Source organism: Topomyia yanbarensis, chromosome 3 (assembly GCF_030247195.1).
Source record: "Topomyia yanbarensis strain Yona2022 chromosome 3, ASM3024719v1, whole genome shotgun sequence".
NCBI classification, from domain to species: domain Eukaryota; kingdom Metazoa; phylum Arthropoda; class Insecta; order Diptera; family Culicidae; genus Topomyia; species Topomyia yanbarensis.
In genome coordinates, this window is record NC_080672.1 from 421400161 (window position 1) to 421417448 (window position 17288).

The window sequence follows — 17288 nt, forward strand, 5'->3', positions numbered from 1 at the left end:
GGAACTATTTTAATATAGGAAAGAAAGTCCCGAACGTAGACTAGATGACAGTGGGCAGTAAACTACTACTAGAAAACTTTTGTCTTGAAAGTTTTTGGGTTGGAAAAAGCGTTTGATTCACCGAAAATTTCACCGATTGTCGTGTGTTAGATTGTAACGGCGATGATTTTTATATACCAGAGAAACCCCATGCTAAAACATGTTTCCGGCACTCTTGCGAAGTACTTTCCGGAAGAATTTTTTTTTAGATATTTGTTTATCAGCACAGATAGTGGTGTGCTCTCTCGTCAGTCGTGGCTTTGATCGGTATGCGAATCACAGAAAACGGCGATTTTCTAGGGAACAGTAATTGAACGCTTTTATGGTGATGGTAACGTGGTGATCCTCCCATTACAGAAGCAAAATGTCAGTGAACCTTGTGGATCGGTGGAAAACAGCCAGAGCCGTAGCGTACTCTTTTGGCGCCCTTGGCGGAGACTCAGTATTGCGCCCATTTGATTTGATTTGATAAAGCAGATAAAGATTTCAGTGCTCTCTTAAGGCTAACGTCCGAGCCGTGGGTCTACAATATGTAAAATTACAAGTAAAGCAATTGGATGATGGATCGCAGCACTGCAGATGCAAGTAATTTCCGCTCTCCGTGAAAAATTTAGTTGTCATCGTCTTTTAATTATAAATTTTCGATATTTTGAACCATTTGTGGTTGTCCCGATTAAATAATAGAACCTGCAATTTCAAATCCGGTTGCATCGAAGTGCGATTCGCACAAAGTCAGGTGAAAGGTGCGTTGCGGTCATCAAACTGAGTTGCAGAGAGAGAGAGAGAGAGAGAGAGAGAGAGAGAGAGAGAGAGAGAGAGAAAGTGACGTGTGGCCCATTACACTTCCGGAAGCAACGTGGAACGTGTTTTTGGCAGTACATAGGATATAGATAGGATCTTCGCATGCTGGATACCGGTGAGACCGTTTCATGTACCATTCCCAAATATTTTAAATATCATGGCAATATGGCCTGTATTAAGCAGTAACATTTTTATCTCCATCATCTATAAAAACTGTTCCGGTGCCGAGCGTTTTCCTTAAGTAGGTGATAGGACTATTATGAATTAAATACGCTTGGAGGCCAGGTGTGTGGAGTTGAGCGAGTCTACCTAGGTTGTCGCGAGGTCTGATATGGCAATGGATATGCTCAATTCTGCAACTCCATCTACAATTTGTGCAGGTGTTCCTGCTATGCTAAGCTATGTAAAATTATAAGTAAAACAACTACAATTATATCCTGTCCGATGGATTCCGTTGACACTGCGTGTATAAATTCTATTTCTTGGTGGTGAATCAATAGCTACAATATCCGCTACAACTTGAAGGTCAATCGGTGTGCCTTCTCTCGCGTCATCGCTACGACGCACAGTGGCTGGAGGCCGGACAAAACCTCAAAATGTTATGTTTGAAATATTGATATTAATATATTTTCCTAAATTTGTCATGCATTGAATGATATATATTCAAAATTTTATGATCATTGGATAAGAACTGGATTTTTAACAGCAGTTTAAATGATGTAATGTCCGGACTTTTTAATGATTTTCATTTCCGAAACCACAATTTCTATGTTCACTTCAAATGCCTGTTGCTCTTTTCATTTTAGTCCGGTTTTACCACAACTTGTTTCATTTTATAGGGGAACGAAAAAACTCGGTTTGCGATTATAATATATTCACTAAGTTTGCTTGGAATTATGACTTTTTCGTTTAATTATGTTTAAGGTGACCAGATCAAAAATACTGGTGGGTGTAGCGTAGTTGGTAAATCGATTGCCTTGTACGCAGCGCACCTGGGTCCGAGTCCCGACCCTGCACATAGGGTTAGAAATTTTTCATAAGAGATTTTTCTAACCCGAAGAGGTGAATGACCTTAACGGTAAAACCTCTATAATCGAAATAAAAAAAATACTTTAATCACGAATGTAATCTGTACAATCAGGCGAAACATTTCGGAACGGTCAAATATTATAAATTCTATAGGAAATTACCTCTACTTTTCGAATAACATGGACTCATCCTGCGCTTAGGTGCGCAAACGGGTTTAAGGATATTTTATTTATTTATTTATTTATTTATTTATTTATTTATTTATTTATTTATTTATTTATTCTTATTTTTCATCTGACCTGTGTTGGTCTACATGAAATGTTTCTAGAATGGGAAAAGCCCATTTCAGGATATGCTTCAGAAGCAATCCTCAAATGGGCGTAAAAACCCATCATCTTTTCAAATTTTTCACAGTTGATTACAATGATTTTACACTACAATTAAACTTAATCACATAGTACACAGTATTGCAAGAACAAAAATTACAAATATTACAAAAATGGAATCTTAAAATCTAAGTCAACCTTCTTAGTCTATTTTTGAAAACATCACAAGATACAGAAAAGTCAAAATGGTCATAAACACTATTAAAAACATTACACATCGCCCTAATGGGTTCGTTCTGACCATACTCTGTGCGCTGAAATTCCAGTCTTAAGAAGTTATGCGATCTGAGATTTCTAGGGGGCACATAGATATTTATTTGTGAGAGAATATCTGGAGCATCTATTTGACAAATACTGCTCTAAATGTGTTCCGCCTTTTCGCTAGGGTTTCCATATCGAGCAGACGACAGCGATCGATGTACGGTGGTAGCTCTGCTGGGTTACGCCATGGGAGAGTTCTAAGAGCAAAACGGAGGAATCTTGCCTGCACTGCTTCTATTCGGTTGATCCAAATGTTCGTATAAGGACACCAAATGGGTGCTGAAGCTTCCAGGACAGATCGAACTAGTGAGAAATAGAGTGCCCGTAAACAATATGGATCAGTGAATTCTTTGGCGATTCTTATAATGAAGCCGAGGTTTCTATTTGCCTGTGCTATAACATGAGAGTAATGATTTCTGAATGTCAGTTGTGAGTCCAGGAGTACTCCGAGGTCTCTGATAACTGTCATTCTCTCTAGCGATTCCCCTGAGATGGTGTAGCTCCAGAGTATTGGATTTTTTCTGCGAGTAAAAGATATTATGGAACATTTGACCACGCTGAGAGCCAGCAAGTTGCGACTACACCAATTACAAAAAGCATCTAAGTGTCGCTGCAGTGCCACGCAATCTTCTATTGACCGCACAATGAGAAATAGTTTGAGATCATCAGCGTATATAAGTTTACACCCTGGAGGTATAACATAGCAAACGTCGTTGAAGAACAACGAAAAAAGCAACGGTCCTAGATTGCTCCCTTGAGGCACTCCCGACAAGTTAATGAAGCTGTATGACTCGCTATTTCCTAATTTTACAGATAGAGAACGATTTACGAGATATGATTTAAGCCACCCTGTGAAATTTGACGAAGCGCCCAGCCGCTTTATCTTTGCCGGTAGAAGAGAGTGATCTACACGATCGAATGCAGCCTTGAGATCCGTGTATACAGTATCAACCTGAGGTCCAACTTCAATATTTTTAATACAGAGCGAAGTGAATTGGGCTAGATTAGTAGTTGTCGATCTGCCTGAAAAAAAGCCATGTTGATCCTTCGATATGTATGCTTTGGTCTCACGAAACAGCACGTTTCCTACTAAAATCTCAAATAACTTTGATCCAGCACAGAGTGAGGTTATGCCACGATAGTTCGCAATATTTTGCTTATCACCTTTTTTAAAAACGGGAAACATAACTGATTTTTTCCAACACACGGGAAACGCCGATTGCAATAGTGATTGATTGAAAATTAGCCTTAAAGGCGTACACATCTTTTCAGTATAATAGAAGGAATACCATCTGGTCCTGCTGATGTTGAAGATTTTAGCTTTCTAATGGCAGTTAGAATGTCTTCGTCAGTAAATTGGATATTACCTACATTAATTACATCATGAGGGACATTCTGAAGGCCATATTCCACCTGAGTGGAGTTAACCGAGTCCTTTTTAAACACACTCGAGAAATGTTGAGCGAATAGGTCACAGATGCCACTTGGAGTGCTTGATGTTTCACTTGCAAGGAACATACTGGAAGGAAGCCCATTTTCTTTGCGTTTTCCGTTAACGAAGGACCAAAACTGCTTTGGATTTTGTTTCAGGTTTGATTGGGTTTGTGCTACGTGTCTTGAATAGAGGAACCGATTATATGTCTTGTAACTGTTGCTAGCTTGAATAAACTCTCGTTTTGTAATGGGGTTTCGTCGGTTGGTGTAATGCCGAAGCGCAGCTGCTCGCAATCTTTTCAGCTTACGTAGCTGACGATTGGACCATGCCGGTTTTGGTCGGGGACGTGGTGCGGGAACTGTTATTCTGAATAGCTGTTTCAGGACCAGTGAAAGTTTTTCTACGGCAACATCTACATCGATCGCGGAATTTAACAAAGTCTCCCAATCAATTGCCTGTAGTGAACTTTGAAGCCTAGAGAAATCAGTCTTCGAAAAGTTGAACTCCCTGACATCCAGAATTTCGTCAAAAATAACCAACTGGGGACAAATCTGCGCTACTAGAAGAGGCGGATGATATGCGTCACAGGCAACTAATGTCTCAAGGGCTTCTGAAACGGCGTTAATAGAAGCTTCTTCATTTACGAACAGGAGATCCAGGGTTCGATTTCGTCTGTTATTTACGGTACACATTTGCAGCAAGTTCAATATAGACATTCCGTCCAATAAGGCAATACTCGCTTGAAGTTTTGTTACTGCTATGGAGACGCATGGTGCTTTGTACAAGATGATTAGAAAATTTATGTTAAACCAACACGTTATATAATGGATTTAAAGTAGTGTTCTTCATTTTTTATGATATTTTTGATATGGATGAACAGTAACGGAAAATCTATCATAAAAATGGGATCATAGTCATAAGATAGGTTCAATGACACTGTATGGAAAAATGCATCTAACATTTTGAGACTTTTGACATCAAAAATGATTCAGCACCTCAAAATTAGCTGAACTTATGATTTTCAGCCAAATTAAACAACATTTTAGGTCTGGCCTTTGTTCGAAGATTCGCCACTGTGCGACGTCTCTAAACATTTTTGGTGACCTTACCTAAAATTTTGTAATTTTATGACGTCGCCAAATGCCCATCGCTTTCTTGTTGTTCATGATCGGATTTTCCTGTTGGTTTATTATCCTTACGAGCCACTATTGTGTATTAGTCTTCTTCGGCGTTGGTTGGTTTGTTGGTTGTGCCGGGTTTTGATTTGCAGACATTAGGTGATGTCGTTGTTGAGTGAATGTTTGTTACCTTATGATCCGCAATTAATATTTTAGTAACCGCTTGTGATTTATCATAAGTTGATTTTGTGTTGGTGTCTGTTGTAGTCGATGAATTTTCCTTAAGAAAGGGGGGGGGGGGTTAAGGTTTCAGCGTGAAAAAAAACACTGTACGAATTTTGCGTGAAGCGAATTGAGCAAAACTTTTGTACATTATAGTATATCATTTCAATAACATGCTGTAATTTTTTATGCAAAAATATCGACAAACGACTCGGTAACGAAGCTTTTTCTATAACGTCTCTGGAAAAACATGATTTGCGGTATTACCTGCCATTCCAAAACAACTTAACCGATTTCTTTCAAACTTTGCATACACATTCTATGTTAAAAATTCCTAACCGCTACGTTGAGTTTTGAGATAAATTTTCAATTCAGGAGTTTTTTTACTCATTTTAAATAAAAATTACTATTTTTCACGAAAAATTCCGACTTTTTGTGAGATTAATGAAAAATTATCTCAAAAACTCAATGTAAGGGTTAGGTATTTCAAAAGCTCCGTCACCGAGTCGTTTGTCGATATTTTTGCATAGAAAATTACAGCATATTTTTGAAACGATACACTATAAAGTACAAAAGTTTTGATAAATTTTCTTCACGCAAAACTCTAAAAAAATCGCAAAAAAAGTATTGTTTTCTTTTCACACTGCACAAAACAATACTTTTTTCGCGATTTTTTTTGAGTTTTGCGTGAAGCAAATTTATCAAAATTGTTGTGCTTTATAGTGTATCGTTTCAATAACACGCTGTAATTTTTCTATGCAAAAATATCGACAAACGACTCGGTGACGGAGCTTTTTAACCTTCTTTAGGTGTTGGGCCGATGACTTTTTAGGTTTTGTACCTAGAAGTTTGGAATTTCTTGACATTTCCTCTTTCATGGAGAGCAACGATTTTCTATAGAGTTTAGAATTTCGGACATTCCTTAAGGACTGTACAAAAAAACGAATAAGGTGTTCGCGGGTCATATTAACCCGGATTTCGAACTCAGTTTCAAGACACATTTTCAGCCGATTATATGAGATTGTACCCAAATGGCTCGTTAGAGTTTTAATTTTCAGTTTCTGGAAAATATTACCGTCTCTGACCTGGTTGGCCAGGGGGAACCATCGGTGCCTAATGGGGTCATGTTTGGCATACATAGATGTATGCAGAACCGTCATCTTAAGTAACATGTTTATTGACAGAATACAAATAATAAGCACAAACAAAAAAACGAATGAGAATGTGCATTAGACTGGTTCAATTTTTGACTTTTAGCTCCACCAGGCTCTACTGATTCCTTTTATGGCCCTTAGTAATTGTGCAAATTTTGGTACCGATCGGTTGTATCTACGGACCTTCCAAAAATTTCAAAGTTTCTATGGAAATTAGCATGGAAAATCGGTTAAAATTGAAAATAAATTCTTAAAAAACCACCTCATCAATCAATTCATGAGAACACTATATATTTCTAAAGGTATTCTTCTATGGAACACATTCGTGGAACATTGTAAGGTTGCGAAAATTCGCAGAGAAAAGTTATTAACTAATGAAGCAGCATGACTTCAAAACAAGTGGATTTTATTATTAATCATAGCAACCCTGTTTAAATAGCTGCATCAGCCATACGGGAGCGGTGGGTGGTAAGCCTAGTTTACACTTGTATAATGATGGAGCTATTCAAACAGGGTTGCTATGATTAATAATAAAATCCACTTGTTTTGAAGTCATGCTGCTTCTTAAGTTAATAACTTTTCTCAGAGAATTTTCGCAACCTTACAATGTTCCACGAATGTGTTCAGTAGAAGAATACCTTTAGAAATATATAGTGTTCTCATGATTTGATTGATGAGGTGATTTTTTAAGAATTTATTTTCAATTTTAACCGATTTTCCATACTAATTTCCATATAAACTTTGAAATTTTTGGAGGGTCCGTAGACACAACCGATCTGTACCAAAATTTGTACAATTACTAAGGGCCATAAAAGGAATCAGTAGAGCCTGGTGGAGTTAAAAGTCAAAAATTGAACCAGTCTAATGTGCATGTTACTTTTTTACATAAGGTCGATTTTGGATGTTCCGCATTACGATTCCGATGCCGATTCCGGTGGTACAATAGTATTTCTCATAATACTGAACAAGCGACAATGTGGTCAATCAATGAAACTTATCCCAAAGTGTTGTAATATTCTTTAAAGCTTATATAACATCCCATCTAAAATGATATTGATTCTCTGATTTAACTACTGACCTCGGATTCTATGTGCAAATCATTCGTAGAATCCGGAACATCTGTAAAACTGGCCAATTCATGAATTTTGTTCTAGAATTTTGAAGTTCGAAAACATTTCTTAACGTTGAATTGGCATAAATTCATAGTCCCGAGTAAGAAATTGATCATATTGGTCACATAATCGCCATCTCGAACATCCGTAACTTTCGCTAAACTAATCGATGCATAAAGTTGGTCTTGGAATCAGGTGTTTTTTAGTGTTTCAAGAATTCTCATGACTACATAATGGCCTTCCGGAACATCTGGAACATCCATGGAACTGGTCAACCTTGTCATAGAGCTCTGAGATTTTTCCGTAAATATTTTTGGAAATATCATTAGCATAAATTCATACATGTGATTAGGATAGGGAAAATCCTGAAATGGCTGGGGAAGTCTGTTGTTTTCTCGAAAGTTTTTTTTCAGAATTATTATTGCGAAGAAATCGTATTTGTGGCCAGAACAAAGACCCTATTAATTTCGTAGAAGCTTTCCGGAAGATTAGCAAAAAAAAACTCGCGGTTGTATGGGAAAACTTCAAAATGATATAAACTAGCGAGCACAGCTCTTTTTGAGTTCCTTTTGTGGTCCCAAATGCCTGTGCCAAACTAGTTCACAAAATCATTAAATATTATTCATGCATTCGTGAACTGGTTCATGATCCCTAGTGTACTAGTCACGATCTACCATTCGCGTTCGTGTATTATTTCACGAAATCATCAAATATTTCACTGTGCTACAGTGATTTTGTAATTTTCAAGTGATCTAGTATAGGTTGTAGATCTCGCCAAATGCAGCACAACACAGTGTTTGAAAATGCTGTGTACCCTCAAAATCTTGATTTATGAAAAAAAACTATTTTGCGGGACTTTCGGCATTAAAAAAATTTCTACGCGATCATTTTTAAACCGATTTTAAATTTTTGAGTGTTCTGAAAAGAAGAAGAAATGACCTTTCCAACGGCATGCTACGTTATGTGCTTTTGTCAAAGCTACTTTGCGGTTCTGGGTCAACAATATGAAAACAACCATAATTTAGCGATTTTTCTATGAAAATTATGAAAATTGCTCAATATTCTTCTATAGAAGCGTCTTTGTTTTAATAAAATTTTAGAGAAAGCATTCAGTTTTGCATCCAACGACCTATTTATCATCACGATCGGTTGGAAAATGGCAGAGTTATTATTTTTTTTCCAAATTAGAAACTTGTTCGCATGAACTTTTAAGGGGTTAGTGAGGTATTGTCTCGCACTATAAGATGCTATAATTATATCTTCCGTTATTTCTTTCCAATTTCAAGCTCAAAGTTCTCACCAGCCCATGGACAACTTGACAGGTAGTGCTTGTTTCATATATGTACCACCGACTTGATGGTGGCGCTAGTATGCCTTCTCTGTACGACTACCACGAACAACGAAACGAAATAATTTCAAGAGAAAAGCGTGTTTCGTTACGTGTGTTATGAACGCCGTCAATGTGGCTAGAACAACATTTAGAAAAAGCGTATTACAAAATGTAGATAAAGAAAACTATTATTAGATAATAAATTTATCCCTAACTGGAAACCGTCAGCAAAGTTACATAAATCTTATTATAAATTTTGCTGGAAGTCGTTGTTTTTAGCAACCGGCTCTCTTCCTTCCTAAAAATATTTTGGTTTTCTGGTTGTGTGAAGTTTGTAATCGGTTAATCGTTGGTGATTTTTTTCTCAAGAAATATAAATGAAAAACATTTTGGCCAATGAAAGTAAACCTACGACCTTGTTTCAAGTTCATTAAGAACGTCAAGAATTCTAGTATTTTGATCGGAAAACTAAACAGTATATATAGGATTTTCGACACATTTAGCAAAATTGGTTTTGAATAGAATTTGTGTGCTTTTATCAGAATTCTGGCCAGCAAACCGGTAGTGTTCGGTTTCAGCAAGAATGCTGCCATCTCTGAGAAACAGAGGTGACATTTTTTCCACATACACACATACATACACACAGACATTTTCCGATCTCGACGAACTGAGTCGAATGGCTGGGATTAGGTTGACGATTTTTAGAGTGATTGCAAAACCTTTCTATATGAGAAAGGCAAAAACATTTTTGAGTGTGTCTCCTTAAAAGTTAATGCGAGCAAGTTTCCAACTTGGAAAAAAATTAATAACTCTGCCATTTCCCAACCGATGTTGATCATAAATAGGTCGTTGGATGCGGAATTTAATGTTCTCCCTAAATTTCTATTTGAACAACGATGCATTTTAATAAAAATGTTGAGCAATTTTCATATTTTTAATGAAAAAAAACGCAAAACGATGGACACTTTCATATTGTTGTCCCAAAACCGCATAATACTTTTAACAAAAGCATATCGTTGGAAAGATAATTTTTTCTTCTTTTCAAAACACTTAAAGAATTTAAAATCTGTTGAAAAATGACTGCGCAGAAAAATTTTTCGTGCTGAAAATCCAGAAAAACTATAAACTATTTTGCTATAAATCAAGATTTTGAGGGTATATTAAATTGATTAAGCGTGGTTTTGTGTTGTACTGACGAGATCTACAACTTTTAATGAACCACTTAAAAAGTCCATTCATTTTTTTTTAATTTGATGCACCGTGTTATTCATATTCGTGAAATGGTTCATGATTCCTAGTATAATGGCCACGACTTACCATTCGTGGTCATTAAATAGTTCACGAAATCATCAAACATTATTCACGTATTCGTGAACTGATTCATGATCCGTAGTATAATTGCAACGACTGACAATTGGCGCGCGTGAAATATTTCACGAAATGATGCAATATTATTCATGGGTTCGTGAACTAGTTCATGATTCCTAGTACTTGATCTACGATCTATCTGCGTGCTTGTGATATTTCGAATATATCCCTAATTATTTTCAATTTCATGCAATATGGCCATGAAATTTACACGGGAACTTTTTCACAAAATATAGAAGTATTATTCGCATAATTATTTTTTTTCTATGTACCATTCCTTGAAATGTCTAGTGACCAGCAAAAGGCACGAGCAGTAGATATAAGAAAACTGTTAGGACCTAGAACATCGCCATCCATTTGATAAAGTTCGGTGTGATGTCTCGACAGAAAAAGAGAACTGTGCTGAGCACCAAAAATATATTATAGGGCTAAAAATCGTGTTCGTGATATAGTTCATATAACAAGATCCCGCTTATTAGTCACACATTTATGTTCCTGTTTATATTGTTGCGATACTTCGACTACAAAAACCGATAATAACCAAAAAATAACAGTTCGCGATAAGGCGAAGAGAAATTACAAATATCATAATAAAACTCATGAACATCAGTCACATAGCTCCACGTGTCAAATTCGAAAGTAAGTTCTAGAATAAAATATCATGATAACGTGCAAATAAATTACGAAAATCGCGACTAAGATCCTAAAATCAAAAACAGAAATCATACTATTCGTGATAAAAATATCGCAAATCGTTACTAATATCATGAAATCATTAATACAAATCACACTACTCGTGACAAAAATATCTGAACAAAAATTACGAAAATCGTGACTATGATCCTGAAATCATGAATATAAATCACATTACTCATACAAAAATCGTGACTATTATCCTGAAATTATGAGCATGAATCACTCTACTTATGACTAACATACCAGAAATAGAAATTACGAAAATCCTGCAATCATGACCATAAATCATGCTACTCTGACAGAAAAATCTGAAAGCAAACTCATGAGTAAAATATCACGGAAACTTGATGAGGAATCACAAAACTCGCGAATAAGGTCCTGCAATCATGAACATCGGCTGTGTATTCTCAAATTATGAACAAGGTTCACAACAAAAACTAAACATGTCCAGGGAACAACCACAGTAACTCTACAAACATTTGAATGCAACGCCCTGTGTATATTCGACGCGAACTAGTTTTTTGGAAACGTAAATAGTTTCATGAACACGAGGTTTATTATTCACAATTTCAGGAACTTGGTCACGGTTTTCGTAAATCCTTCAGTTCACGAAATTCGTTTGCAAAAAAAAATTAAAAGGGCGATTTCCCGGAATTTCCGAATCCCGGAAATTAATTAACATTAATTCTCGGGACTTGGGAACCCCGGGAAATGCAAAAATCCTGGAAAACAAATTCCCAGGATTTCGGATATCCCACAAGAATGCTTATATAAGATGTCACTGAATCGTATGGGATAACCTGTAATAGGGCACTTAATAAGCCGCATTCTACATTACGATGGATCGGTTTTTCGAACGAATGTGATTTGCATTCTCAATAACGACAGCAAAACCAAACGGGAGCCTACTTAGATCGAATAACATTCGTTCGAAAATGTGATCCGTCGTAATGCAGAATAAGGCTGAATATCATCGGATATCACGGTAATCCGCATATAACTTGATATCAATGCTAACTGGACATACTTGCGATAGTTTAATTCGCCTCGTTGGCGAAACAAGAACCTTCTTGTATAGGACCTGGGCGTACTTAATTTGCATTTGGTGATACTTTAAAATGAAAAGTGATATTTATGTAATGCACTTTAAAGGTAATTTATGTTTACATGAACGTTTAGCTTGAGAATTGAAGAAAAGAAGGAAGAAGAAAGACAGCCAGCATTACCCAAGAATAATAATTTTAAATGAATTTTCGAATCTTTAAATTAGCTCTTTCGCCTCTTGGGTTCTGTGATATTATAAAAAAATCCACCTAGCAATGAGCTAATTTTATTTTTTATTCCACATCTATTGCATATGATTTTGACAGTTCAAATATATAATTTTCTAATGCTTCATTTCATTATACGTACGGATGTTGGCCGTTCGTTTATCGATCAACAATATTTTCAACAATATGCACCACTGTCGTGATACATTTTGTTAAAAGATTTCACTCAAAATGTTCAGTTGTTTAATGTTTAATGTATACAAATCGACATCATCATTCGAAATCGAACAATAATGGTTAGTTGATACTGGTGGTGAGTTGAGTTTGCTTCGCATGCTTGCACTACAGATGACTCTCTCGTCTCTCTTTAAAATAGGTAAATGAGATGATTCGAAGGCGGGATTTTCCCTAGATTTAGTTTAAAAAGCCGCGTCAATATCAAAAGTATAGTGTACAATAATTGACATTAAAGCAAAGTGACTGATAGTTATTTTTTTCTTTTCTTTAGTTACTTACTGTATGAAATTCATACCCCTTGATCCAATAGTTATTCCATTTTCTTTTTCAATGCTAATTTGAGGACGTTTTCTGGTGGTTTATAAAGAGAGTTACTTTTTTATTTTATGAGAAGTGATGGCGCTCAATCTCCCAATAAAGAATCGATATTTAAATTTTGTTTTGTATACCATTTATATGTCAGTGTCATTCAAATAAAGAACAAGTGAGATGTCAAAAGTATTAAAATCAAGGAATTTTTTTTAGAATCCCTCTCGAACGATGGTCATTGACAATTTTCGTGTTCGATTTGAATGACACTGACAGATAAAAGATAATGTTGTCGAGTCATTATAGCGTTTTTAAATAAAAGCAATAATCTGCAATGACTCGGACCATATGTAACACAATCATTGCAATCATTTCTAGGAGAGTGGAGGGTGAAACAGAATGCTCCGTCGATGACACAGCGTAAAATTGCATTTAAAAACTTTTGCAAAGTTGTCAGGTCATTCGCTACAGAAAGCAATCCATGGTTAGACAGATTTTGCTGACCCGGACTTTGACGTTCCTTCAGTGACGGATCATCCAGTTTGACCCTTAAGCAGTTGCTGACAGCACAGAGAGTAGACATCTAGGTTTGATTTTTTTTTCATAAAAATGACATTTAAACGGAAGTACATTACAAATTATAATAGAACGTATGAATCATCACACGCATGAGCAGAAGAAAATTTTGTCTAAAAGTCCATTCTTGATTCCTGTGCCAGTTCTCTGTGCTATGAGTTAGTGCGAGAAAACGATACAGGTATAAATGAAATAGAACCTTCCACATTTCACGACTATAACTAATGTTTTCGTTGATATTCGGATAAATTTCTAGTTTAAATTTTAACTGCCTACACAATTGGCATTTTCATACGCTAATTATTTCAGCTCCTAGGTGTTGCTATCTGCTCTAAACTGCAAGTTATTTTAGCTTCCCTAAATAAGTTAAAAACGATATTGTCAAATTCTGTGTGGCAGCTGTTCTACATATTAGCTTGCCATTTACAATGTCTTCAAATATAGTTTGTGTGAGTTTTTGCTACCTTCCTCAACACAATGTTTCAAAAGAGTTGCATTTTACAGACATGCTAATTTATTGCCATTTTTTTTTGTTCAAACAATCAACAAGCTAACATTCGTTCAACTATTATTGGCTGTTTTGGTCATTCTACAACATTTACTTGCCACAAATTAATTATATTGTACATACATTCATAACGTGTTTGTCTGTTTTGTATAAGAAATCGAGCCGAAGTATAATTGTTTGGCACTTGCTCACTCGATGTGATTTGTGTGTGCGTGTGCCTTTAACTTTAAAATGACTTCTGGCCAGTCCGCTATTATATTAGCCTGTTATAAAATAATGAAGCCTCAATCAGTTGTTGACCCATTCGCTGGTTTGTGTTTGTGTGTATATGCATTAGGGTGGATTTAAATCTGTCATTTTTCAGGCACTTTCGAGTGATTCCTAATAAGAGTTGAAACAGATAAAAACATGAAAATAGTGAAATATTCAAATATTTGAAAAAATTGGTTATATAAACGTTATCCAAATTGAAAGCGCATTGATAAGATTTTGCTAAGTAAAAAATAGACTGAAACTAAAATTTAAAAAAAAACTCGTGCTTGCATTCCAATTTTGCAGTATCAGTACAGTATTAATAGGAACGACCCGACTTATGTGGCTTGAAAATGTAAAATTTTAACCACCCTACTTTAGTATGTTTTTGTTGTTTGTATATTTTGACCTAAATGGAAGTATGCAGTAATTGTTTGTTTTGATAACTCCTATTGGTTAGATTGAAATATGCACAGATATACAAGTAACTATTTTTGTTTTTTATTATTATTGGTAACTGTATTATGAATGCGATTGGTATATTCTTAGTGCTCACTCTGCCTTGGTTATGCTAGATCTCTCACTGAACTCGTGGTTAAAAAATGTCCAGCTCCATTGAGTCGTCCGTACGTTCCCAATAGCCTCCCTGGTAGATCCAATCGTCCTGCTTAGTGTGAGGATTCATCGTTAGTTTGAACCACCTGAAAGCACAAAATATAATATTAATCACTGTAAACTAGGGCATTTAAAAAAAAATTAATTCTCAAAAGCCCCCTCTCATATTGTGACAAATGTCAAAGTAAGCTCAGATGCCAAATTTCACATCATTTGGACAATTATAGACTCCCGCCCACTTCGCTTGAAATTTTTGAAATTGATACTATGGGAAAATATGGAGGAAAATATATTAAATGCTATAACTTTTGAAGTAGCAATCAAAAAATTAAAATTTATACCTCTTTTTAAAGGAAATAACCTTAGTATTTGAATGGAGATATTTCTGCTTATAGAAAGTGGGGTACTGGGTCATTTTGGGCCCAAAATCTCCTATCTTTAAAAAACAATTCTACTCCGTGCGGCAAATCAAACTTATTTAACAGTTTTTCTAATGTGAAAAAGTCTCAGAAATCGAACGGAACCTTTTTGACCTTTGCCCGAATACGAGAAGTTGGGGTTAAATGGCTTTTTGTCATTCATATTAAATTTTATCATTTCTCGACAAACATATGATTACGGCCTAAAAGCCAACTGTCAAAATCCACTTTGAACGAAAATTCTAGACAAACTGTTATTAGTCGAACACAGTTCACAACAGTTTATGAAAGAGAAAACTTTTCTCTTTCGTTTACTACCAACATCTGTGATTGGCGTGTAACGGTTTGTCCGGAATTTCCATTCAAAGTGGATTTTGACAGTTGGCTTTTAGGCCGTAATCATATGTTTGTCGAGATTTTATCGTGCATATATCTATATTATTTTTCCCTCAATTTTAACAAATTGTACCTTGTTGAACGTGGAATATCCTTAGGAACAAAATGAAAATAGATTCGTTGCCGGAAACATTCAGAAACATCAAATTATCTGACATATAGTCTCGATTTCACATTTTTATCATAAAATCGCACATATTAACTCCATTTAACAACAAAATTCTTATTTAATTTACTACTCATAGTGAAAAATACGCTTAGGGATCACATAAGAAAAGTTTCATTCTTGGAAAAATAGGGGAAGTTGAGGTATTAAGACATTTAATGAAAAAATGTGATTTGTAGAGTTAATGTCAAAAAATTTGATGTTTCTGAATTTTACCGCTTACAAATCTATTATTGTTGTATTTCTAAGAATTTTCCACGTTCAACAAGCTACATTTTATGAAAATTGTTTGAAGAACAATAGAGATATATGAACGAGAAAATGACAAAATTTAATATACATGACAAAATGCCCTATAACCCCAACTTCTCGTATTCGGACAAAGGTCAAAAAGGTTCCGTTCGATTTCTGAGATTTTTCACATTAGAAAAATTGCTAAATACCACGGATCAGAATAATTGTAAAAATAGGAGATTTTGAGGTCAAAATGACCCAAACTTTATCGTTTTTTTTCTAGAGACAGGAATGCCTCCATTCAAATACTAAGACTATTTTTTTTAAAAAAGAGGTATAAATTATAATTTTCTTATCGCTACTTCAAAAGTTATAGCATTTAATATATTTTTCCTCCATATTTTCCCATAGTACCAATTTCTAAAATTTCAAGCGAAGTGGGCGGGAGTCTAGAATTGTCCAAATGATGGCATCTGAGCTTACTTTGACATTTGTCACAATATGAGAGGGGGGGCCTTCGAGAACTCAAAAAAAAAAAAATCGCGATGCCCTGTGGTTAATTTTTTTTCGTGTTGTTAATTATGTTTCGTTTCACATATGCAGAACGCTGCACAGTGGTGCAATTCTGAACAAATGTTGGCCAAAATTCTAAGCATACCCAGATTCCTTCCGGAATCATTTATTCATTTCATTTTAAAATTGCTATATTTTTGAGGCTAATCTTTTAATATAGGGATCACTTTCCCATGTTATTCGAAGATTTGTGCCTCGCCATGTCGTCTCATCACTTTCCTGATAGGAAAGGAAAAGAAGACGAAAGAAAAAAGGTAGGGAAATGGAAAATGATTACACAACACAATCACAACACAAAACAATAAATAATCTGAATTCTTCACTTCCGAAGGGTCTACTACGAAAGGCCGAATCACAGAAGGTCGAATCACAAAAATCGAAACCACAAAATATTAACTCGGGAAATGCCATTAGTGTTACACCATTAAAAAATTGAGTTCAAAGCTAGAAACTGTACCAAAGATGTTTTTCATTTCTTATGATAAAACGTATAGAATTCACTCAAACCTTTAAGAATCCATGCGAAGCCCGGAGGGCCGAGTCTATAGACACATTCCACGCACTTGTATCGCTTACCTCATGAAAATAAATCTGGTAATATAAGTAAAACTTGTTCTAAAATATGTTGGTATAGATTTAAGGCTCCCAAATCATAGATATATAGAAATTTTTTAAAAGAATTTTATGACGCTCGTCAATAAAAACCAGTAATACATTTAAGACTCGTTTTTAATAATTCAATATATTTTCCCGTATCACACCGGTATGTTCGTAATAAAAT

General features: G+C 35.4%; 1 protein-coding gene across 10 annotated transcripts in view; it reads right to left on the bottom strand.

Annotated features, from left to right (window-relative positions):
- Positions 1–12268: 12268 nt before the first annotated feature.
- The window catches only part of LOC131693242 (oxysterol-binding protein-related protein 2), a 52934-nt gene continuing 47914 nt past the window's right edge, over positions 12269–17288 (bottom strand). For all 10 annotated transcript variants that reach the window (XM_058980903.1, XM_058980911.1, XM_058980907.1 and 7 more), the window contains one exon: positions 12269–14805. In XM_058980903.1, the coding sequence (XP_058836886.1) occupies positions 14700–14805 (106 nt within the window). In that variant the 3' untranslated portion in view covers positions 12269–14699. The remainder of the gene's footprint in view (positions 14806–17288) is intronic.